Source organism: Odocoileus virginianus, chromosome 33 (genome assembly GCF_023699985.2).
Source record: "Odocoileus virginianus isolate 20LAN1187 ecotype Illinois chromosome 33, Ovbor_1.2, whole genome shotgun sequence".
Taxonomy (NCBI): domain Eukaryota; kingdom Metazoa; phylum Chordata; class Mammalia; order Artiodactyla; family Cervidae; genus Odocoileus; species Odocoileus virginianus.
The window spans coordinates 13,790,289-13,815,733 of NC_069706.1; the positions used below are offsets into that span (position 1 = coordinate 13,790,289).

General features: G+C 47.5%; 1 protein-coding gene across 2 annotated transcripts in view; it reads left to right on the forward strand.

Annotated features, from left to right (window-relative positions):
- Window positions 1-7,984: 7,984 nt before the first annotated feature.
- Window positions 7,985-25,445, forward strand: part of ABCC1 (ATP binding cassette subfamily C member 1 (ABCC1 blood group)) — a 145,156-nt gene continuing 127,695 nt past the window's right edge. For both annotated transcript variants that reach the window (XM_070460911.1, XM_070460913.1), the window contains exon 1: window positions 7,985-8,131. In XM_070460911.1, the coding sequence (XP_070317012.1) occupies window positions 8,084-8,131 (48 nt within the window). In that variant the 5' untranslated portion in view covers window positions 7,985-8,083. The remainder of the gene's footprint in view (window positions 8,132-25,445) is intronic.

Sequence of the window (25,445 nt, forward strand, 5' to 3'; positions counted from 1 at the left end):
CCAGGCTCCTCTATCCATGGGATTTCCCAAGCAAGAGTATTGGAGCGGGTTGTCATTCCCTTCTCCAGGGGACCTGCCCAACCCAGGGATTGAACCCCAGGTCTCCTGCATTATAAGCAGATTCTTTACTGTCTGAAACACCAGGGAAGCCCTCATTAATATAAAAGAATGGGGACTCTTCTAGATTAACAGACACTTAAGAGCCAGAAACATTAAATATAGTACATGATCTTTCATTGTGAGAAAGTAAAAATTGGATCGGCCTGGGAGAGGAAAACTCAGCCAGGTCATTCTTTAGGCTGGGCTAACACACAGGATGAAGCTGGCTGCCGAGGTAACAGGAAATAATTTTTCTTCCAAGGACACTTGCAGCTGTGGAGTGACATAGTGACCTCCTGCTCTGAGCGACCGTTACTTTCTCACTAGCTGAGAAGCTGTTTTCTAAAATTATAGAAAATTCGCAGTTTGAAATTCTGTGAATACCAATATCCTGCCTTTCTCTCTCCTGGAACTCAGACAATGAGCTGCCCCGAGTTCCAAGCCAGGTTGAGAGCTTTAGGTAAAAATGCTCTGAATACAATGGTCCACAATTATTCAACTCTGTGCCTTCGGAAAAACAGGCCCATGGGTCCACGTGGCTGTCCAGGCTGATATTAACCCCTTTATTCCTTGATCTCTTTGAGCTGTTGACTGGAAAAAATACACGCAATCTCAACGTTGAGTGTTACAGTTTGTTCGGAGGAAATTTTTCAGATCTCAAGTAACCTTAGGAGAACTGCTCCTGGGAGGCAGTGGAGGAGCCAGGTTATATAGAAGTTTAGCTACAAAGGGCAGGTAGTCTGAACATCAGAAGATTACTGTAAATTAAAAAAACCTAGATATTCCAAGTTAAGGCATTTAGTGCTTCTCTATGTATGGGAAGATGCTAGAATCTGGGCTCGTTGAAATCATTCCTTTGATAGGCACCTTAACTAACAGGACACTGATAGGGTCAGTATTCAGTTTTTTGCCGCCCTGAAATGCCACTGCCCCCCTCAGGTACACAGCTGGAGGTGGCTGAAGTAGCTAATGGCTCGATGACCACACATTCTTTATTTACTAATAGGACAGCTGACATTCTTCATCACGGTCTATTTTCCACCCAGCAGCCTGAGTGATGCTGACAAAAATCAAGTCACTCCAGCTCCTCCACTCAATTCCTTCCCGTGACCTTCTGCTTCACTCCAAGGATAACCCAAGTCCTAGCTGGGGCCTATGAGGCCCTTTGTGAACAGGCCTCATCTCCACTCCAACCCCACTGGTTCTCTGCTGTTCCCTGGCTGTCATGCTTCAGCCCAGACCTTTGATTCACCGCTACCCACATGTCCACTCTCCCTTCGTACATTTACTTAAATACCACTTCCTTGGCCCCTCTTCCCACATCATGCTTCCTCTGTCACATCCAACTCTTTGCAACCCAATGAACTGTAACCTGCTAGGCTCCTCTGTCCATGAAATTTTCCAGGCAAGAATACTGGAGTGGGTTGCCATTTCCTCGTCCAGGGGATCTTCCCGGCCCAGGGATTGAACCCACGTCTCCTGTGTCACCTGCATTGGCAGGCAGCTCCTTTGCCACCGCACCACCTGGGAACCCCCTTCCTGCATCACTCCATCTAAATACTCACTCTCCAGACCCATATCTTATATTTTTCTTCTTAGCATTTAACTATCCTAAGTCATCTATATTATATTGTCCCATTTGCCTTGTAAATAGGTAAATCTCCTTCTCTCTCCCACTAGGATTTCAGCTCCATGGTATGGGTGGGGGATTTTGGTACATTTTGCTCTCCGATGCAGCCCAAACTCCTAGAACAGAGGTTGGTAAAATTTTTCAGGTGAAGAGCTAGGCAGTAAACATTTTAGACTTTACGACCATGTGGGCTCTGTTACAACTACCCAGCTCCAGGGTTGTAGCATGAAACGGCCTTAAGAAAACATGTGGGACTGTGTTCCAATAAAACTTTATTTGCACAAACAGGTGGCTGGTGGTAGTTTGTTACCTCCTGCCCAGAACACAGCCTTGGAATAAATATTTGCTGATTGAAACAGGAAGGAAGACGAAGTCATGCTCTTATTGTCGGAGGAGGAAGAACCAATGATAAATTTCAGATGGCGTTAGAGCAGGGTTGAGATGAGGGGATGGTGGCTAAGCCTGTTTAAGGGGAGCCCAGGCTGGGGGTTCCAGGCAGAGGGGTCAGCCAGGGGAAAGATCTGGAGGTGGGATTAGCTTGGCGGGGGGTTCAAGAAACAGAAAGCAGTCAGTGTGGCTGCAGAAGCACAGTGACTGAGGACAAAGGGGTTCAGGATGACATTGGGGGGCTTCTCAGGTGGCTGAGTGGTAAAGAATCCGCCTGCCAATGCAAAAGACACAGGTTCGATCCCTGATCCGGGAAGAGCCCATATCCCACTAAGCCCATGCACCACAACTATTGAGCTTGTGCTCTAGAGCCTGGAGCCGTGAGTACTGAGTCCGCGTGCCACAACTGCTAAAGCCTGTGCACCCTAGGTAGTGTGCGCTCCGTAACAAGAGAATCCTGTGCACTGCAACTAGAGAAAATCCTGAGCAGCAACAGAGAGCACAGCCAAAAATAAACAAAATTTTAAAAAGAAAAAAGATGACAAGGATGGGTAAGGACCAGGTCACAGAGGCCTAGTAGGCTTGTTTTTCTTTTTTTTTAAATAAATTTTATTATCTTATTTTTGGCTGCACTGGGTCTTCATTGCTGCACATGGGCTTTCTGTAATTCTGGCGAGCAGGAGCTATTGTCTAGTTGAGGTCAGCGGGCTTCTCATTGTGGTGGGTTCTCTTGTTGAGAAGCACAGACTCTAGAGCCTGGACTCAGGAGGTGTGGCACACAGGCTTAGTTGCCCTATGGCATGTGGAATATTTCTGAACCAGTGACCTGATTTCTGAACCAGCACAGTCCTCTGCGCTGGCAAGCAGATTCTCAACTACCAGAAGAGATTGAGATTCTTAACCACCAGGGAATTTCAGGATTTTTTTTTTTAATTACTCTTTTGCTCCTTTTTCTCACATTTTTAAAAATCATAGTAAAATGTACACAACATAAAATGATAAATTTTATGACCATTTTAAGTGTATGGTTAATTCTGTGGCATTAATTATACTCATATTGTTGCCTAACTGTCAGAGAGAAACTCAGTGCCCATTAAACATCAAGTCCCCATCATGTCCCTCACCCCTGGCAACCACCATTTCACTTTCTCTCTCTGTGAGATTGACTACTCCGGGAGCTTCATGTAAGTGGACTCATCCAATATTTCTCCTCTTCTGACTGTCCTGTTTCACTTTGCATAATGTCTTCAGCTGAAGCTGCAGCTCCAATACTTTGGCTACCTGATGCAAAAAGCTGACTCACTGGAAAAGACTCTGAGGCTAGGAAAGATTGAAGGCAGGAGAAGGGGAGGACAGAGGATGAGATAGTTGGATGGCATCACTGACTCGATGGACATGAGTTGAGCAAGCTTCGGGAGTTGGTGATGGACAGGGAAGTCTGGCGTGCTGCAGTCCATGGGGTCGCAAAGTGTCGGACACGACTAAGCAACTGAACTGAACTGAAGTCTTCAAAGTTCATCCCTATAGCATGTGTCAAAATTTCTTTCCTTTGTAAGGCTGAATAACATTCCATTGCCTGTAGATGACGTTTTCTTTATTCATCTGTTGATGGACACTTGGGGTGCTTCTACCTCTTGGCTATTGTGAACAATGCTGCTGTGACCATGGGTGTGCGAATATCAAGTTCCTGCTTTCACTTCTTTTGGGTGTCTACCCAGAAATGGAATTGCTGGATCACATCCCATAGACTTTTGTACTAAGCACAATAGGAGGCCAGGGGGACTTTATGCAAGGGTGTTGCTTTCTTGGTTTAATAGGACCTCTCCCCAACCCCAGTTGCTGTGTTGAGCTGTGATCACAGCGGGGAGGGACAGGGATGGGAGACCAGGGAGAAGGCTGGTACAGCAGTCCAGGTGAGAGATAGCAGGAGCTGGAAGCTTCTAGTATGGCTGGGGAGGCCTCCATGGTGCAAATAATTAGATGATTACACATAATTAAAAGTCCTGTGAAATACATGGAAAGGAACAGGAGGTTCCGATTCCAGAGAAAAATAACAAGGATCTCTCTGGCCTTTTTCATATATGATTCACTGAGCTCATGGTCTACCAGGGCAGCTGATGCTTGAAATTCAGATCCTGCATTTTCACCATCAATTTATTTTGTTAGCTTTCATTGGGCGGGTTTGGCCCAGGGCCCAGAGCCTCTGGGTCTGAGGGTGTTCATTACTGTTCTAGGGCTGCAGAGAGGAAGGAAGGGGCTTGGAAAGAAGGGGAGGAGAAGACTTGAGTTTGTGGCTGAAAGAAAAGTGTGGGGAGGGCTTGGCAGTTAAGAGCAGGGCTGGGTCTCTTCTCTGCCACATCCCAGCTGTGGGATCGTGGGCAAGTTACCTCATCCCTCTAACCCCCAGTTTCTGCTCCCGGAAAATAGAAACCTCATTTGTTTGGTCTGTCCTGCTTGCTTCTCACGAAGGCAGAGATCTTTGTTCTGTTCACTGATGTGTCTACAGCACCTACATGGTTTAGTTTAAGTCACTCAGTTGTGTCCAACTCTTTGTGACCCCATGGACCTACCAGGCTCCTCAGTCCATGGAATTTTCCAGGCAAGAACACTGGAGTGGGTTGCAATTTCCTTCTCCAGAGGATCTTCCTGACCTAGGGATCAAACCCGGGTCTCCAGCATTGTAGGCAGACGCTTTACCGTCTGAGCTACCAGGGCCTACATGGTAGGCCCCAATAAATATTTTTAATTTCTATACTTATTTTCTATATTAAATTTTTGAATAAGATATAACTTTGTTTGCTTTGGCCGCACTGCATGGCATGCAGGATCTTAGTTCCCTGATCAAGGGTTGAAACTGTGCCTCCTGCAGTGGAAGCACGGAGTCTTAACCATTGAAACACCAAGGAGTTTCCTAAGGTATAACTTATAGAGCAAAGCATAGCTTCCTTAAGTGGCCAGCTCAATGAATTTAAAAGTGTGTCTTGTGCATATATGTGTGTGGGTGCACGCTAGGTCCTTTCAGTCGTGTCTGACTCTTTTGCGACCCTATGGACCATAGCCTGCCAGGCTCCTCTGTCCATTGGATTCTCCACGCAAGCATACTGAAGTGAGTTGCCATGCCCTCCTCCAGGGGATCTTCCCGATGCAGTGACTGAATCCATGTCTCTGCACTGGCAGGCAGGTTCTTTACCACTAGTGGCACCTGGGAAGCATCATTAAATTTTCACATAAGGTCTAACATTTTTTTTTTTTTTTGGCTGCAGCATGTAACATGTGGGATCTTAGTTCCCAGTCCAGGGATTGAAACTGTGCCCTGCAGTGGAAGCATGGAGTCTTAACCATTGGACAGTCAGGGAGTTCCCTAAGGTATAAGTTTTATAGAGCAAAGGATAGCAAGCTTAAGTGTCCATCTCAATGAATTTTAAAATGTGTGTGTGTAGGTATAAACCACCTAATGACCACCAGATCGAGTTAAGGACTTTTCAGCTCTCCAGCAGGCTCTCTGGTGCCCTTTCCTAATCATACTCCCTAACAGTAACCATTATTCTGACGTCAATCGACATCTATCAGTTTTTGCCTGTGCTTGACCTTTATCTATATGTGATCATGAGAAATACACTCTTTTGTGCTTGTCTTTTTTTGTTCCTTATTACATGTTGTGAGATTTGTCCATATTGTTACATGAACTAGTAGTTTGATGCTTTTTTATTTTTTCTCTCTCTCATACTCTATCGTGTGAATATGCCACAATTAATTCATCCTTTTGACTACTGATGGACAGTCAAGTTGTTTCTAGTTTGGGGTATCTGAATAAAGCTGTTCTGAACATTTTTGGTAGATGTCTTTTGGTGGACGTAAGCACTCCTTTGAGAAATGGAATTGCTGTGTCACTGTGAACTTGCATGTTTAGCTTTAGGAAAAATTGCCAAATGGTTTTCCAAAGTGGTTGAACCAATTTACACTTCCACTAACCAATTACACTTTCCACTGTTTCAGTCGTGCTATAACAGCTGTGACTAGATTTGGCGATTCCTTTTAGTCATTCTGGTGGGTGTGTTATGGTATCTCACTGGGGTTTTACTTGCAACTTCCTGATGACTAATGATGGAGAGCACCTTTTCATGTGTTTGCTTAATAAATACTTGTTGGAAGAATGGATGAATAAAGACTTTGAGTAAAAATGGAAATAAATCTGACCATCTTGGGCCCTGCTTAAAATCCACCAGTGACTCCCCATTACTCATGGGAGCAGGCTGAAATCTCTCCCCTGGCCAACATGGCCCTGCATACTCTGGGCCCTCCTGATCCCTCCTGCCAAAGATGAGTCCTTTCTGCTTCTCTCTCCAGATTCCTGTCTTCAGGTTCCTCCAGGGACTTGCTCTGTCCTGCTACACGGTTTTCCACAAGCTATTTTCTTATCCCAGAACACAGCTCAGACCCCCATGAAGCCAAACTCATCACTTGTTTCTCAGCTCAAAAGATTCCTCCTCCAGGCAGCCTTCCCTGACTTCCACTGCCAGTAGGCCAGGACCCTTTAAAACCCTCTTACTTCCACTTTCTTCTTAGCTTTTATCACAGCTGTAAATACCCTTTTATGTGATCATTTGATTAACCTGTTCCTACCATAAAAAAAAAACCCAAAAAACAAAACCAAAATCACACACTTAAACCCTCACAAGAAACCCCACAAAGAAAACCCCCACAAGAAACCCCAATGCTTTATAAAAGCATTGGAAGAGCAGAAACTTTGTTTTGTTTCTAGCAAGACCCGGCATATAGTAAATGCTCAGTAAGTATTTGTTCACTATAAATGTCAAAGCAACAGCCCAAAGAGCATTATTACCTGAAAGTAATTAGCCTACAAAAATCTACTCACCCTGAGGGGGACCTAGGCCACTTACTGTCTACATCATCCCTGACAAAGTACTCCTGCCTTACTGGGCCTCAGTCTCCTCAACTGCAAGATGGGGATAATAACAGTACTTACCTCTTGGGGTTCTAGCGAGCATTTCACAAGTTAGTTCAAGCTCATTGCTAACTCAGCCTTCGGAAGCCCGATGACAGTGAATGCTTAATAATTTTTACTGTATCTCTAGGCCTTCTTTTCTTGACTTCAAAGGTGAGGATCAATAGCCTGGTTATTTCCTGATTGCTGCAGAGAGAGTGGAGAAAATGCCAAGCTTCTCTGCACAGAGCTGTTTGGGATAGAGCTTGGAGTCTTCAGGCCTTGAGTGCTAGAGTCAGGCTGGTCATGGCAAATACCACTTGTGCTTTTTGCCAGCTGTGTGACCTTGGGTCAGTCGCTTCACCTCTCTGAACCTAAGTTTCTCCATCTGTACAGGGCAGATTAGATTGAGTATCCACCTCCTGCAGTTTCCCATCCAGCTCTTGAGTCAGCAGGCTGGGTAAGCCCGGAGGACCCTGGAGAAGTCACTCAACCTCTCTGCCTCCAGTTTTCTTCCTTCATGAAAAGGGAGTCACAACAGAGTCCAATGAGGACGCAGCTACGGTGTCTGGCACTCTGCCTTCATAGAGGGATCAGTGCATATTATTGCCCCCGGTGGTTTCTATTAACTGTTGCTGTCGTCTCGATGTTGTTGTTACAACAGGATTTGAAAACTGGTCTGGGGTCTGGACACAAGGGTCGCGCTCGGTCTTTCCCGAGCCTCTGATGGGGGTGTTGGGGGGGTGAGATCGGGCGCCTGGGGACGGCGGGGGTCCGGTCCCGGCGGCCGCAAGGTCTAGCGTGCAGCCTCTCCGCGTGGCCCACGCGGGCCGGGCGAGGTGAGCGGGGCGGGGCCGGGCGGGGCGGGGCCGCCGCATCCCCGTGACGCGCCGGCCAACCAGGCGGCGTTGCGGCCCCGGCTCCCTCCGTCGCTGCCTCCCGCCCTCGCCGCCGCCGCCGCCGCCGCCACCAGCAGCCGGGCCCGTCCGCCCGCCGCTGCCCGCCGTGCCCGAGCCGGCCGCATGGCGCTCCGGGACTTCTGTAGCGTCGATGGCTCCGACCCCTTCTGGGTACGTGCTCTGCGGCCGCTCGGGTCGCGTGGGGCCGGCGGACGCGAGCGGGAGCGGCAGGGAGGGCGGCCGGCGGGCGGGGAGGCCGGCCGGCGGGGGGAAGCGCCGGGCTCGGGCGGGTTGGGCCCGCGGTCCCGGGGTCCCCTGCCGCCCCGAACGCCGCGCTCCCCTTCCCGCAGCCGGCCTGGCGGGGCCCGCTCCCCACCCTGCCCTCAGCCGGCCCCCTTCGGGAGCGCAGCTGATGGGGGGCGGAAAACTTGGGTGACTGGGTTCCAGGGAAGCAGGGCGTTGGGAACGGGTTGCAAATGCCCGGCTCTGGGGCTTTTTGGGAAAGGTGAGGGGTCAGAGCTTGGGAGAGGGGGCCGAAAAGAGGAGCCCTTTCTTCTTTGGGGTTCTCCCTCCACTTGAAAATAACCTTCCACAGACGGAGACGCCAGAGATGGCGGGGGGGGGGGGTGTCTCCCTCCTTAAGTTCCCCCATCTCCTTTGTGGCTTGGAACCCCGCTTTCACAAGCACCCGGTTGCCAAAGGGCTGAGCTGGGGAGGGGCTCAGACTGTGGAAAGGGGCTTCTAGTGGCTGACTTGAGGTTTGCCCCCTCCCCAGTTTTTTTGGCATACACATTATTTTCCTGTGGTTCCGTATTTTTGACATCTTTTACTTTTCTTCTGTTTAATTACTGTGGGTCCGGGTGAGGTGGGGGGGCCGAGCTTGAAGGGACAGGGGGAGAATTAGGGGAGTTTCAGGGACAGCCAGGAAAGAAGGTGGGGCTGCTCACCCCTGCCCTGAATTGCTTGACCCTGGGGTCAGGTTTGGGGTCAGCTGGGGCTACCCAAGGATCCTGGTACCAGTCGGTTTTTGTGCTGTTCGACACCTGAGATCCGAGGCTCCTCTGTGTGGGGGCCAACCCCAGGTTCCTTCTGAATCTTTGCTGTTGAGCCTGGCTGGGTCTCCGGAGGCCACTCTGGCTTAATCCCCAGTGTCCTGGGCTTTAGTTTCTCTCTAATGCGATTTGCCCCTTTGTTACAGGAAGCACTTCTGTGTCCTACTCTCTTGGTTATTACAGTAGGCAAACGTGGGCAGGATAGTTTTCCTATTTTTGTTTAGGAATCGGTTCTTTGGAATCACCCCTGGTTCTTTGGAGCCAGTGATTAGCATCTCCAAATACCTTCTTGTTCTGTTTTGTGGTCCTCTCCTTGAAGGCTACATTTGGAGTGTTGATAAGTCATCTTCGAGGGCCCCATGGGAAGGGTTTATTTGGGGGATGGGGACGGTAGGTATCGCTTGTTAGAACAACCACACACATCTGGCTGTGTCTCACATTTTCAGGCCAACAGGATTTACTCAGGGGCTGGAAGTAGTACAGATGCTTTGCACTCAAGATCCAGGATTGATTGGGGAGCAAACTTATTTGCAAAGTAGGATTGTACTTAGCAGAGACAGGAAAATCTGAGGAGTCCTTGCTCCCAGTACCCAGTGTAACAATAGCAAGATTATTTCTGCAAGAATCAGATGGGGATCTGGTCTCGTGTTGCTGTGATACTGGAGAATTTCCTTGTTTATTTTGTTCTGAATTACAGAGGGGATAAAATAGGTGACCATGACTTCTGCACCAGGTTGTATTTTGTTGACGGCAACTGGCGGTTGATGGATGGCATCAGGTTTTCCAGCGTCGAATGGGTTTGGGGATGTCCTCTGTTTATTTAGTTGAAGAAGCTCATCTGAGGAAATCAGCTGTGTGTGTGTGTTTTCTCCTGCAAGGACTTTTGCTACAGAAATTGCCAGGTGCTTGGCTTTCCCTTCTGCCAGGCCCTCCGTCTCCCCGCCTGTCTTTGGCCTTGCAGACTTCCCTCTGCCCTTCCTCCCTCTGGATTTCTGGACTCACTGGTTGTCCCAGTTTCTCAAGGTGCCCTGGAACCAGGGTTTGAGAGCAGGCAGTGGGGGCATGAGCACTTCAGGTAGCCTGAGAAACCAAATGTAATCAAAAGGAGGTGACTTCTGTGTTTCCCAGGGTGCCCACTCAAGGCCAGGAGAGACTGACCTGCTAGCCACTAGGTAACTGTGATCTTGGGCAAGCCACTAGGTCTATCTGTGCTTCAGCTTCCTCATCTGTAAAATAAGGGTGTGGGCCCCCACAGTCTCAACCTCCTACAGTTGTTTTGAAGAGTTAAATTAGTTCATCTGTGCAAGCCACTCAGCCCATGCCCTGCGCAGAGGTAAACAGTGGTTATTGCTTTCTTTCCAGAGATAAAGTTACGTGTTTCGAGTTGCTGGGCCTTCCTTTGGACCCACTTTTTCTTAAGCTGGGGCATGGGATTGGGCCATCCACCCGGTCATGCCTGGCTCCTCCCTTGACCAAGGTCATGTGTTTAGAAATCAATGTGACTAGCCCACCTGAGACTCTAATCAGAGTTTTGTTCCTGAGTCAGTGCCTCCCTCTGAGCCCCAGGAAAGGGCCAGAAAAACCACACGATGTGGAAATAACCTGTGGTGAGGGTTCTACTGACTTACCACCTTCACCCAGGCAAATGCTCTGGGATGGAAAAAGAGGAACTTGGTTATCTAGATAGAAAATAGGGGCCAAGTTCACCAGCCCTGGGTTTGCTTTTTTTTTTTTTGAGGGTGCTTGGTGTGGGAGAGGTCGGAAGGGCTGTTTTGTGGCTGATGTTTGAATGATGGTTGGGCAAATGGGCCTGGGCCTCCCCTTGCAAGCTAATTTTTTAAAAATTGTTTATTAATTTATTGCATGTCCAATGTAGAAAAATCAGAAAATGTTGAAAAGTAAGGGACAAGTCAGTAAGCAGTGGATATAGCAGCTCTGAGCAGTGCCTGGATCCCTAGAGTTCAAATCCTGGCTCTACTCCCCATGCCTCAGTTTCCTTACCTGGGTAATGGGGATATTAACACAGTACCAAGCGAATCCTTGGCAGGTACTTAGGATGTTGTTGCTTGGTATACAGTTGGTAGGTGGTTGGTGGTTTAATCTCTTTAAGTTGTGTCCAACTTTTGCGACCCCATGGACTATAGCCCTCCAGGCTCCCCTTTCCATGGGATTCTCCAGGGAAGAAGACTGGAGTGGGTTGCCATTCTCTTCTCCAGAGGATCTTCCGAACCCAGAGATTGAACCTGCATCTCCTGCGTTGCAGTCGTGTTGTTTAGCACTGAGCCACCAGGGAAGCCCTGGTGTACAGGTGGCCCTCGGTAGATTTGAGTGATGCACTGGCTGGAATTCTCTAGTTAATTTTTGCTGCTGTACTTACTGCTGCAGGGAGTGAACGGATTGGTGGCTCTGTGTCATGGTTCATGGAGTCCTGCTAATCATTTGGTCCTGGTGTTGATGTTTGCCTCGGAGATGCCCTGAGCCTTCTTCCACCTCAGTAACCCCCTGAATATTCAGTTTGGCTGCCAAAAGGTGGGAGAAAAGGAGTGTTTTATTTTTTCAATTTTTTGGCCGCACTGCACAATATGTAGGATCTTTGTTCCCCTGACCAGGGATCAAACCCACACTCCTGGCGTTGGAAACTTGGAGTCTTAACCATTGGATCACCAAGGAAATCCCAAAGAGAAGTATTTTAGAAGCCATTTGAAATTCTTCTTGGGGTAAGGTCTGACCTTGGCATCAGTCTCATTTCTGGCGTAATTAACTCCCTGTGGCTTCACTATAATATAGAAAGAGCCAATTTTTTTCTCCATCCTTTAAGCTTCCTGTGGGTTTTTAGATGCATCACTGTGCTTTCCTCCACCTTCCTCTCCTCTCCTTTACGTCCACGCCTCCTTCTAGTCGCCTCTTCCCATGCGCACTAGAGCCACGGGGCCCCTGGAACTGGTGAGGTCGTCCCCTCTGCTCACCCCCACCCGAGGCCCAGCATGGCAGCTTGACAAGGTAAATGGCTTTGGGAGGACAAAAGGGGACTCTGAGAGGACAGGGCAGGGAAGCTAGTCTCCTTCTCCCAGCTGGACAGGCTCTGTTTGGGGTAGTCTTGGAGGAGCCTTACCTTCGGAACGTGATGGTGGATGAAAAAGCTCTCTTTCCATTCACATTCTCAACTTTTTGGAACCGACATCTCCACCTGGATGTCTCTAGTTTACCATGTTCCACGCAGAACTTGGGCTTCCCTGGAGGCTCACAGTAAAGAATGCGCCTGCAATGCAGGAGACCTGGGTTCGATCCCTGGGTCAGGATGATCCCCTGGAGCAAGGATTGGCTACCCACTCCAGTATTCTTGCCTGGGACATCTCAGGGACAGAGGAGCCTGGCCGGCTACAGCCGATGGGATCACGAAGAATCAGACGTGACTTAGCAACTAAGCCATCGCCACCACGATGAACTTTGAGGTCTCCCTCTTGTCTCCCCTGCACCCCCCCTGCCTCCCACCACCCCAGCCCTCCCCATCTCATTTGGCCAGGACAGCTGTGCCCCAGAAGTTCAGGCCCAAACCCTGCATCAGCCCTGACTCCCCTCCTTGCCTCCCATTCCACATCTGATAAGCAAATCAGCAAATCCTGTTGCCTGTTCCTTCAGAATGTTTCCAAATCTGCCTGCTTCTCACTGCCTCCTTGCCTTCCTCTGGCCAGAGCCATCACAGCCTCAATCCTGCAGCCACTGTTCCCACCTCAGTGCTTGCCTTGATGCCCTCCTGGACCCCGCAGTCTGGTCTCAGCCCTGTAGCCAGAGGGATCCTGTTAAAGACACAGCTCAGATCCTCTCCCCCTTCTGCCCTATATACCCTGCAGTGACTCCTTGCATCCCTTAGGGAAAAAGCCAGAGGCCTCAGAGAAACTTACAAGGCCTAAGAGCATCTGATCCCTCACCTTTCTGACCACACTGCCTGCTGCCGTCTCTGTCGCTTTGCTCCAGGCCAGGCTGCCTCGGGGCCTTTGCAGTTGCTGTTTCCCCTGCCCAGAATGCTCGTGCACTTTCAGATCCTTGTTCCAGAGTCGCCCCAAGCAGCCTTTCCTGGACTCCCTGCTGCTTCGTCATGGCTCCCTCCAACCCTGCAACCCAGCACTTACTGCCAAAATAAGTCTTATTTATTTTGTTTACTGTCTGTAAACTCCCACCAAAAGGTCAGCTTCACAGGGGAGGCGTTTTTGCCTGTGCTTGTTCTTACGGCTGTAATCCCAGCCCCAGTGCCTGGAACAAACTAGATGCTCAGTAAATAATGAATGAATGACAGGAGGCTTTGGAGTGACTTTTGAGCTGGATTGAAGCCTGTTCCCAGAGTCTTCTAAGGCTGAAATAGACGCTCACCTGTGTGGAGTGGAAACCCAGGTGGACTGAGCCTTCTGGCTTCCACATCTGACTGCTTATGTTTCGTCTTGCAAAGTTGAGAACTGAATCTGGCCTTTCTTTTTCCGGGACTCAGTACATTGCACATACAGTAGGTGCAATTAGCGTTTGCATTTGAGTGTCTTGAGGTACAAGTTCCATTGGGGGATTAGATCTAGCCCGCTAGTATTCTGCTCTGGCTTTATTTTAACGTGGAATTGCTGTTATTTCCTGATGGGAAGAATTCATGGAACCATCTGCATTTCTGACTTTTGGAAAATCAGGAGATCTGATTGCACGAGGGCCCTCGCTTGTACGTCGTGGGCTGTTGACTGGGGCTGCCCCCTCCGACAGAGCAGCCTGCCAGAACAGGCTGGGCCCAGGTTGGTGCAATCCCTTCCCCTCCTTATTGCTACTTTGCTTCTAAGGCCCGGGATCTGTTGCCTTTTTCCCTTGTGCTTTCTCCCTTGGTCTGCTTCCCTCGTCGATGGGGCCCTCCTGGACCTGCAGGTGTTTGAGTCAGTGTCTCCTGCTTTGAAGCCCTTGGGTGAGATGACTGGGGCCGATCTGGCTCACTAGTGTGGTGTTGCTCTGTCTGGCTTGGTCGTGTTGGCAGGAGGGGGGTGGATAAACAAATTATCAATGCCCAGGGAATTTGAAGCAAGCTTCTGGTTTTGTATGTTGGCTCCAGATTTTCATGGTGGGATAAGGCCTAGATTTCATCAGATCTTAATGGTCAGTAACACGCTAGCCCATAAAAACTTGCCTGGACCTTTTGCAGAAAAAAAGAAATGGCTAGTAAAAGGCTTTTGAACTGTGATGCTGCAGAAGACTCTTGAGAGTCCCTTGGACTGCAAGGAGATCCATCTCAACCCTGAATATTCACTGACAGGACTGATGCTGAAACTGAAGCTCCAGTACTTTGGCCACCTGATGCGAAAAGCCGACTCATTGGAAAAGACCCTGATGTTGGGAAAGATTGAAGGCAGGAGGAGAAGGAGAGACAGAGGATGAGACGGTTGGATGGCATCACCGACTCAATGGACATGAGTTTGAGCAAGCTCTGGGAGATAGTGAAAGGACAGGGTCCCGCCTGGCGTGCTGCCGTCCGTGGGGTCGCAGAGAGTCGGACACAGCTGAGCGACTGAACAACAACAATGTTTTGGGATAATGACAAGGACTTGAACATCCTGAGCCTAGTGCTTCCCCTAGCCTGGCCTGGTAATGGGACAGACAGGTCTCTTGTGGTGAAGGCATGGGATCCTGCTAATTTCTAGAAGACCGGGCAGTGAGAAAGCCCCTGTAGGGGAGGGCTGGTAGGTGTGGAGCAGTTTCTCAGCCTGGGCACACTGGGCCTCTTGGACCAGGTAATTCCCTGTTGTGGGGCTACCCTGGGCCTTGTAGGCTGTTCAGCAGCAGCCCTGGTCTCTCCCCACGAGATGCCGGTAGCACTTTTTCCCTGTTGTGACGACAAAAATGTCTCCAGATGTTGTCACGCGTCCCCTCGGTGGGGAGGTCCTGCAGCCATTGATGTGGAGGAATCGGGAGAAGAAATCTGGGGCAAGACTTTTGCCTCCTCCTGCAGTCCCCTGAGTTTTTAGGCTGTTGAACACCTCACATAATTGGCTTATTGGGGTTGCCGTGGAGAAGCTTAATGAGACGCGAAGAGGGTTAGACTCCAATTAGCCAGATAAGGAAATTGCAAGGTTTCCAGGCTGTTTGCCTGCCTCTTTCCAACCGGGGCTGCCCTCTTCTCCCCTAATCCATTCTGGCTGGGGAGGCGGATGGGAAAGGGTGGGGTGGTGTGAAGGTTCGGCCCCAGGGTAAAGTGCTTGTCTTAGAGAGATCAGCTTTGAAAATGCTCCTGCATCTTAAACTGCCCCAGAAGAGGTGGACAGTTACAAAGTGGAGACTCTACTTAAGTGTCCCCTTGGTTTAATTGTGGGATTGCATCTCTGGGGGGAGGTTGCTAGGTCCTGGAAAAGGGGTCTAAATGTCCGGGGGAGGGTGGTGTTTGGCCCATTAGGCAGTAATTGAGGTTTTACAAGACTTCTCCCTTTCCTCTCAGTGAATTGTCTCTGTGAGAACCTTCCTTCATGTTTTACTGGCCACCTGCTTGGAGTGCCTTCCTCCCTGGAGAGTGGTCATCAAGAGCCTGCGTTTCCCTGGCGCAGAGTACTTGAGTGTGATCTTTACAACTGGATGCGTTCTCCTGTTCTTCCTACAGCCATTTCTCACTCATTCATTTACTCAGGCTTTTATTATTAGTTGATCATCCACTGTGCACCGCCACTGTTCTAGACACTGGGGATACAGCCACGGACGAGGCGGACGGGACCCATGTTCTCACGGAGCTGATGCTGGGGGTGACCACAGTGATTTTGGATAGCGGCAAGTGCCACAAAGACATGAACTGGGACGAACTGGGGTGTGAGCTGCAATAGGGGTATGTCCAGGGAAGGCCGTTCAAAGGAGATGACTCTTGACCTTTGACCCGAATGGCAAAGCTGGCTGTGCAAGGGCTGGGGGAAGGGAGTCTCAGATAGAGGGGACAGCACGTGCAAAGGCCCTGAGGTGCATGGAGTGATCAAAGGAACTGTGGAGCCCGTCTAAGGAAAATCTGGCCTGGAGCCTGCTACCAAAATGCCTACAGCACTAATAAAATGACTTGTGGTACTAAGAAGGGCCTGGAAATCCTAAGGAGGAAGCTTGCTGCAGCTTGGCAGGGAGATGGAACATTATTACTTGTTCCCCGATATCATGGACTTCTGATTTATTTAGGTTTGAATGGGTCTCAGGTTTTAAAAATTAAGTTTATAAGTTTTTAATGAATCTCATCTGTTGCAGAACCTTGGCCACACTGTTCAGGGTCAGATCAGGTTGGAAATCCCCACTGCCCTTGATTCCCCTCCAAAGGTTTTTTAGGACCCATTAACATGATGAGGTGCTTTTCTTACGTGATTAGGATGACTTTCTAAAGGGTTGCTAAAAAAGTGTTCTTTTTAAAATAGATGTTGAATTGACCTAGAAGGTCTTGCAAAGTAACTCTTTTGATTATGCTATTGCTTTCACAGAATTATCTTTTAGAAGTTACAACTTTAGGGACTTCCCTCTTGGTCTTGTGGCTAAGACTGTGCTCCCAATGCAGGGGGCCCAGGTTCGATCTCTGGTCAGGAAACTAGATCCCAGATGCTGCAACTAAAAGATCCTGCATGCCTCCATGCAGACCCACTGCAGCCGAATAAATAAAATATTGAATAAATAAATAAAAAGTTAGAACTTTAAAAAAAGTTCATGGTATATCCACTATGGAGAACAGTGTGGAGATTCCTTAAAAAACTGGAACTAGAACTGCCATATGACTCAGTAATCCCATTGCTGGGCATACACAACGAGGAAACCAGAATTGAAAGAGACACGTGTACCCCAATGTTCATTGCAGCACTGTTTACAATAACTAGGACATAGAAGCAACCTAGATGTCCATTAGCAGATGAATGGATAAAGAAGTTGTGGTACATATACACAACGGAATATGACTCAACTATAAAAAAGAATGCATTTGAATCAGTTCTAATGAGGTAAATGAAACTGGAGCCTTTTATACAGAGTGAAGTAAGTCAGAAAGAGAAACACCAATACAGTATATTAACCTATATATATGGAATTTAGAAAGATGGTAACAATGATCCTATATGCAAGGCAGCAAAAGAGACACAGATATAAAGAACAGACTTTTGGACTCTGTGGGAGAAGGTGAGGGTGAGATGATATGAGAGAATAACACTGAAATATGTATATTACCATATGTAAAACAGGTGACTAGTGCAAGTTCGATGCATGAAGCAGGGTGCTCAAAGCCAGTGCTCTGGTACAACCCAGAGGGATGGGGTGGGCAGGGAGGTGGGAGGAGGGTTCAGGATGGGGGGATACATGTGCATCTGTGGCTGATTCATGTTGATGTATGGCAAAAACCACCACAATACTGTAAAGTCATTATCCTCCGATTAAAATATAAAATATTTTAAAAAGTTTAAAAATACTAGAATAAAGCTGTATTCTAGAAGAATATGACGGGAAAGTATAAGTTTCAGTACTTCCCCTCCCTGCGCTCTGTTCCCAGATGTCACCATTGATGGTAGTTTCTTGGGTGTCCTTCTAGAAAAATTGCAAGCATATGCAAATATGTATGAAGTGTGAGTGGGCGGGGAGAGACTGAATATCTTTTTTCCCCTCCCCAAATAGTTTCATATTCTAAATAACGTTCTGTATCTTGCTCCTTTCACTTAGAAACCAGTGTTGATTTTTCTGTCCGTGCTAAGTCCAGGGAAGTTGAAAGAAAAAGAAAGAATACTTTACCAGCCACACTCTCTTCTGTCACATGACTGTGCCCTGTATTCACCCAGTCCTCCCTGGGTTGCTCTCAGGGTCTTTGGTTCCAGTTTTCTGCACCGTGAGCAGCGCTGCCTTAAACACTCTGGGTGCTCAACTCGATACTCTCTGCGGAGAGATGTAAATGACTCAGCAGAGTCAGTTTCCCCTGAGAAATTGCTCGGTGGGGGATCTGTGCGTTTTGAAATGTGACAGTTCTTTTTTTTTTTCTCTTTGCTTTTCTCGGAGTCTCCTTTATTTATTTTTAAAATTTTATTTATTTTAATTGTAGGCTAATTACTTTACAATATTGTAGTGGTTTTGCCATAGATTGACATGAATCAGCCATGGATTTACATGTGTTCCCCATCCCGATCCCCCCTCCCGTCTCCCTCCCCATCCCATCCCTCTGTGTCATCCCAGTGCACCAGCCCTGAGCTCCCTGTCTCATGCATGCAACCTGAACTGGCGATCTGTTTCACATATGGTGATATACGTGTGCTTCCCTGGTGGCTCAGAGGGTAAAGTGTCTGCTTGCAACGTGGGAGACCGAGGTTCGATCCTGGGGTTGGGGAGATCCCCTGGAGGAGGGCATGGCAACCCACTCCAGTATTCTTGCCTGGAGAATCCCATGGACAGAGGAGCCTGGTGGGCTGCAGTCCACGAGGTCACAAAGAGTCGGAAATGTGATAGTTCTGATTTTCAAGTGACAGCTATGGTTTCAGTCAGTCAATTCAGTCGCTCAGTTGTGTCCTACTCTTTGCGACCCCATGAATCGCAGCATGCCAGGCCTCCGTGTCTATCACCAACTCCCGGAGTTTACTCAAACTTATGTCCATCGAGTCGGTGATGCCATCCAACCATCTCATCCTATGTCATCCCCTGTCATCCCCTTCTCCTCCTGCTCCCAGTCCCTCCCAGCATCAGGGTCTTTTCCAGTGAGTCAACTCTTCGCATGAGGTGGCCAAAGTATTGGCGTTTCAGCTTCAGCATCAGTCCTTCCAGTGAACACCCAGGACTGATCTCCTTTAGGATGGACTGGTTGGGTCTCCTTGCAGTCCGAGGGACTCTCAAGAGTCTTCTCCAACACCACAGTTCAAAAGCATCAATTTTTCAGCACTCAGCTTTCTTCACAGTCCAACTCTCACATCCATACATGACCACTGGAAAAACCATAGCCTTGACTAGACGGACCTTTGTTGGCAAAGTAATGTCTCTGCTTTTTAATATGCTGTCTAGGTTGGTCATAACTTCCACTAATGGATTTACTGGGTTTCCCAGGTGGTGCAGTGGTAAAGAATCTGCCTGCCAATGCAGGAAGTCCAAGAGACATGGGTTCGATCCCTGGGTTGTGAAGATCCCTTGGAGGAGGAAATTGCAACCCCCGCCAGTATTCTTTCCTGGAAAATTCCATGGACAGGGGAGCCTGGCAAGCTGCAGTCTGTGGGGTCCCAGAGAGTCAGACACAACTGAGTGCCCACACACAGTGGACTCACCAGCATTTATTAAGTACCTGTTGTGTTCATGGCATTTGAGAGCATCGATCAGGCTCGGAATTGACCAGCCTCGTGTTGCTTCCTTGTGTATGAGAGGATTTTGCCCAGCAGTTAAGCCATCCTTCCAGTGGATTTGGTCCAGAGAGTGATTGCTTTATTTTCTAATTTTAAAAAGATATGTTTGAATTTTAAACATCTCTTGACTTCTTTGTTTAAAAAAGTACTTTTACATTAACAGTTCAACAACATGGAAAAGTTTTACTCATAATTTTATCGTGCTAAAATGACTTATTTGTTTTTTAACATGTAAACTTTCTAGTTTAATTGTAGAGTTTTCTGGTTCACAGAGTGATACTCCTTGTGAGAAAACAGCATAGAGGTATTTAAAATGTTAACTCTCTCTCACCAATAACCAAACTATTCTTCCTGTCCTTTCTCTGTAATCATGGAAGTGTTTATAAACATAAATAACATGCTTAAAAATAAAGTGGGTTATATTATTATCATCACTCTACTTTTTACTTTTGCTTCACATGCTACATGGCAGTACACATAATCTCACTAGTAATTCTTAAACTATTGTATAATATTCCAAGTTATAGATTTGTTATTGATTCAGACATTTCCCAGTTAATAACATCGCTTGCATTGTTTCCCATTTTTTGGCTTCTGTAAACAATGCTCCAGTAAACATCCTTGTCCCTGGGTTAAAATTCTGTAAATTTTAGTTTTTAATCAGTATTGGGGTTTCCCAGGTGGTACAGTGGTAAAGAATCTGCCTGCCAATGCAGGAGACACAAGAGATGCAGATTCAGTCCATGGGCTGGAAGATCCCCTGGAGTAGGTAATGGCAACTCACTCCAGTATTCTTGCTTGGGAAATCCCATGGACAGAGGAGCCTGGTGGGCTACAGTCCATGGGATTGCAGAGAGTTGGATAGGACCGAGCACATGCATATGCAGTGGGCATTGGCTGCTTACTTTCCAGAAAGGTTGTAGCAAGTCCATTCCTAGTGACAGGGACTGGGAATTCCCATTTCTCTGCATTCTTCCCAGCCTTGTACATGGCTAAGGAAGTATATAAGTAAGTAAAGTTGCTCAGTCGTGTCCGACTCTTTGCGACCCCATGGACTGTAGCCTACGAGGCTCCTCTGTCCGTGGGATTTTCCAGGCAAGAGTACTGGAGTGGGTTGCCATTTCTTTCTCCAGGGGATCTTACACGGCTGACTTCTGTTAATTTGATGGACAAAAAAGATATCTTATTTCCACTGGCATTTCCCTTAGAAGTTAAAAGTTGAGCATCCTACGACATATTCCTTGGTGATTCACGTGTTCTATTGTGTACATGTAATTGTCCTTTTTGTACATTTTTACTCTGGTTTGCTCTTTGCTGTTAATTTGTGGGCACACTCGGTATATTGGGACTGTTGCTTCTTTTGTCTGTATTTTTCCATTGGCTGTTGTTTGTTAGTGTGTTAACATCCGAGTCTTGTCCAGATTTTTATGTGGTCTTTTCTCTACTGCATTTTCATTTATTCTTGTGAGAATTTTCCCATGTTCTGCACAACTTTTGTAATTATACCTTTAAATGTCCAAGCAGTAGTTTCTGGTATTGGTGGATTGTAATTTACATAATTATTGCCTGTGGTTTGACATTTAGGTTGCTGTTTCCCCCTTCTTTTTTTTTTTCTTTCAAAGAGAACATTGTTAAAAATATCATATGAGTAGTGCCTGTTGACTTATTTCTTTAGAACATATTCTTGGGAGTGGAGAGAATATTTAAAATCATTGAAAATGTTTTATTTCCTGTCTACAACAAGCCCAGCTTGTTTTTAAGAAAGTGGTAGCTTGGTTCGAGCAGGGTCTCTCTGTGGGTGCCCATCATTGTGGTGGTGGTTTTTATGATTATTTAGAGCAGATGATACGTATATGTTAGTGCCAGTGCCTTCTCCAGTCCCTCTAATCAGCCTTGTCAGGCTGGAGACCGGAAGCCCAGGGGAAAGCTGGAACTCCAGGGTGCTGGGGAAGGTGACCCGGTAGTTATAATTTAGATTATCCAGGAGCTCTTTGATAAGGCTTTTTCCTCAGAAGCAATTTCACTCACCCAGGGTCGAGGAGAAAAGGCACGTGGTAGATGAGACTCTGAGGATGGTAGTGCAATGGGGCTCTGCCTCCTTTTTTTTTTTAGAGTAATTTGTCTATTTATTTATTTTATAGTAGGACCTTGTTGGTTCTCTGTTTTAATTATTTATTTATTTTTGGCTGTGCTGGGTCTTCGTTGCTGCCTGGGCTTTGCTCTAGTTGCAGAGAGCAAGGTTCTTATTGTGGTGGCTTCTCTTGTTTCGGCTCCCGGACTCCAAAGCACAGGTTCAGTAGTCATGGTGTGCAGGCTTAGTTGCTCCGAGGCATGTGAGCTCTTCTTGGATCAGGGATCGAACCTGTGTCTCTGGCATTGGCAGGCGGATTCTTTACCACTGAGCCACCGGGGAAGCCCTGGTTATCTATCTGTTTTAAATATAGCAGTGTGGACATGTCAGTCCCAAACTCTCAACCTATCCTTCCCCCTGTAACCATAGATTCATTCTCTAAGACTATGAGTCTGTTTCTATTCTGTAAGTTTTTTTGTACCATTTTATTTTTTTTAGATTCTGCATGTAAGTGATATCACGATATTTGTCTTTTTCTTTCTGACTTACTTACTTAGTATAATAGTCTCCAGGTCTATTCATGTTGCTGCAGATGGCATTATTTCGTTCTTTTTAATGGTGTGTAATAGTCCATTGTTGGTATGTATATCCATTCATCTGTCAGTGGACATTTGGGTTGCTTCCATGTCTCAGCTACTGTAAACAGTGCTGCAGAGATACTGGGGTGCGTGTATCCTTCTGAGCCATGTTTTTCTCCAGATATATGCCCAGGAGTGGGATTGCTGGGTCATATGGTTGCTGTATTCTTAGTTTTTTTAAGGGCTCTCCATACTGTTCTCCAGAGTGGGTGTACCAATTTACATTCCCACCAGCAGTGTACTTTTGTCTACCGAGATCCCGGGAGGTCTAGGGGGACCATTTCACACTTGATGCTGGAGTCAGAGCTGGCCCATTTCCACCTCCTTTGCATATTTGGTGGGGAGGGCCTGGAGAGAGGGCTCATCCCTGGGTCAGACCCTCTTTATTCCCAAAGAGGATATTAGTTGGGGGAAGTGGTGTGGATCAGAGAATTGGTAGCTGAAGGCATGGGCATGCTTGGGTGAGGGGAAGGTGCAGCACTAGAGAAAGCCAAGGACATCTAAGGTTGGGGTCTCAAGGCCAGGTTCAGGAGCCCAGGCTCAAAAATCAGTCCTGCCACTTCCCAGACTGGTGCAACCTTGGGCCAGTTGCTTAACTTCTGGGAACCTCAGTGTCCTCATCTGTAAAGTGGGGATCATGATCTTGCTGCGAATCTCTCAGATTTGGAAAGAAAAGAGGCAGGATGTAGAGGAAGCTCAGAAAAGCTCAGCAGGCACGTGCTGTGTTTCTGCGGGAGGCTGGACCAGAGGGGACCGTGATGGACAGTCGCAGGCAGTAGCGTGGGGATTTCTGGTGTGGTGATTCTCTTCTGGTTTATCGCGTCCCTGCAACCTCTGGGTTCACGGAGACCTTGGCAGAGTGAGGATGGAGCCCAGCCTGACCTCAGGGATTCAGACATCTGTCCCCAGCATCTGAGGATCCAGGCTAATTCGCCCAGCTGTTACAGGGTGTCTGTAGGGTGTCAGGGTCTGGGTCAGGCATGCTGGGGTGTTGGGTGTCAGCTCTGAAACTGGGCTGATGGGTGGGAAAGTTCGTTCTGGAGATTTTCTTTGTCGTCTGGCATTCAGAAGACATGTTTAAGTGCCTAAGTACACAGGGATGAAGGTGGGCTCTGACAGCTGAGAGCTGCTGACAGATGCATACTTGGGAAGGTCCAGGTTTTCAGTTACTGTAAACATGGTTGTGATTGAATTACTTAAAGGGACTTTTCTCGTATTCTCTTCTTTGACGTTATAAGAGGTCTAGTATAAAATGAAATAAGACAGGAACTAGTACAGTAAAATGTGACAGTCCTCCAAAAGTACGCTCTTCTAGAGATTATCTGTTATGGGCATTTTAATTTTTACTTCCTTTTCTCTGCATGTAACATGTTAAGATGTTTTTTAAAATCAAGAATGAGGTTTTATGAAAACGTTCTCTGCGTTTCATTTACTGTTCATCTTGGATTCCACCCATTTTTGATGAACATATTTATTTGAAGATGAAATGTCAAATGAGCCTAATTATATAATCTGCTAATAATTGTTTCCTTTCCAGGCGGCTGAATAGCCTTGTTTTTTAACTTCTCTGTAAGGGAAATCCAGGGAAGATGTGAAGCAAGGTTGGGTGGATGTCAGAGGGCCCTTGTTCCACCCTCTTGGATGCCCCTGGCAGGAGACAGAGCCTCCGAGGGTCAGTGTCCCAGGGCTGTGAGCTGTGCTCAGAGGACAGAGCTCTTGCCCACTGGTCCTATGGCCTGGCCCCGTTCAGTCTGCAACCTCTGAGGGGCTCCTGATTATCCTTGCACTGGACTTGGTGCTGGGAATCCAAAGATGTGCAGAGCAGGGCTCCCCGCCATCCTTGAGTTCCAGTCTTGTGAGAGACTGAACAAATGAGTGGGAAATCATAGCCATGAAAGGCTGTGAAGGGGGGCTCAGTGGTGCTCAGTGAGTGCAGTAGGAGTTTTATTTGATCCATGGATGGAAAGAAGAGACTCCCTGAATGGGGAGATTGTGTGAGGATATAAATGTAGCTCTATATGACAAACATAGAGCCAAGCATAGTGGCTTAAGATAGAAGCTAATTTCTCTCTGGGCTTCCCTGGTGGTAAGTAATCCACCTGCCAATGCAGGAGACACCAGAGATGCGGATTGGATCCCTGGGTCAGGATGATCCCCTGGAGAAGGAAATGGCAACCCACTCCAGTATTCTTGCCTGGAGAGTCACAAGGACAGCGGAGCCTGGTGGGCTACAGTCCATGGGGTCACAAAGAGTTGGACACGACTTGGTGACTAAATAACAGCCATTTCTCTGTGGTGTAAAAATCCCAGCTTGGCATGGCAGCTCTGTCCCCGAGGATGCCAGGGGCCCAGGCTCCTCCTGTCTCGTTGCTGTGCTATCCCCAGGTGCTGCCCTCATTGTGAATCAAGAATGTGCACCCCCATGTCAACATTCCAGCCAGAGTGAAGGAAGCAGAAGGGTGCAACCCAGAAGTCACCCACATCACTTCTGTTCACATCCTGCTTCTGTTCACATGGCCAATAAGCTAGTCATATGACCACACTGCTGCAAGGGAGTCTGGGAAATGTAGTTTCCTTTCTCAATAAACATGTGCTCAGCTGAAGATTAATTACTAGGGGTTCAGGAAGAGTGGATATTGGGGTAGAACAGTTTGCTATATAGGCAAAAGCAGAAAGTCAGAATGTTCTAGGCAGTGGAATAAAGCATGTGCAGAAGCTTCAGCTTAATAAGGAAGGCCATTGTGGCTGGAACTTGGAAAGAAGGGGTGGTGTTGTGAGGAGACAGACCTGGACTCTAGACTTGGATCCTTCAGAAAGCCTTAGATGCTTGCTTTTCCCTCCCCTTGCTCCACCTTTAGCACCAAGGCAGGGGTATTACAGGGGTATTACACAGAATCCTTAAACCAATGACTAAATCAATTCTGGTCTGTATTCCTATTTTTCTGGGTGACTTTGGTAAGAATTCACTCTTAGAAATAAATAGCATACATTGAGGATTATTCTGTCAAGTAGCAAATCCTTCTATCTGAATGGTTTGTTTTCAGCTTATGGTAATGCTGAGTATGTGCTCTTTTGATCCCTTTTTTAGATGTGGAAACAGAGGCACAGTTAAATTTGCCCACATTCACACAGTTGGCAGGGGTGTAAACAGATCGTGTTCAAACCCCCCAGTTCGACCTCAGTGCCTGCCCTCTTCTCCGCTGTCTCACCCTCAGTTGTTCGTGTGTATTCTTCATGGTTTTGACATTTATATCTCAGTGCATCACTGTTAGGATTTCGTGCATTTGGTTGCAAGAAACAGTGTAACTCCAGTGGCCTAAACATTAAGGTATCTATTTTTTTATGTATCACAAGGTCCACTACCTCTGACAGGTTGCTGGCATTGGATTAGCAACC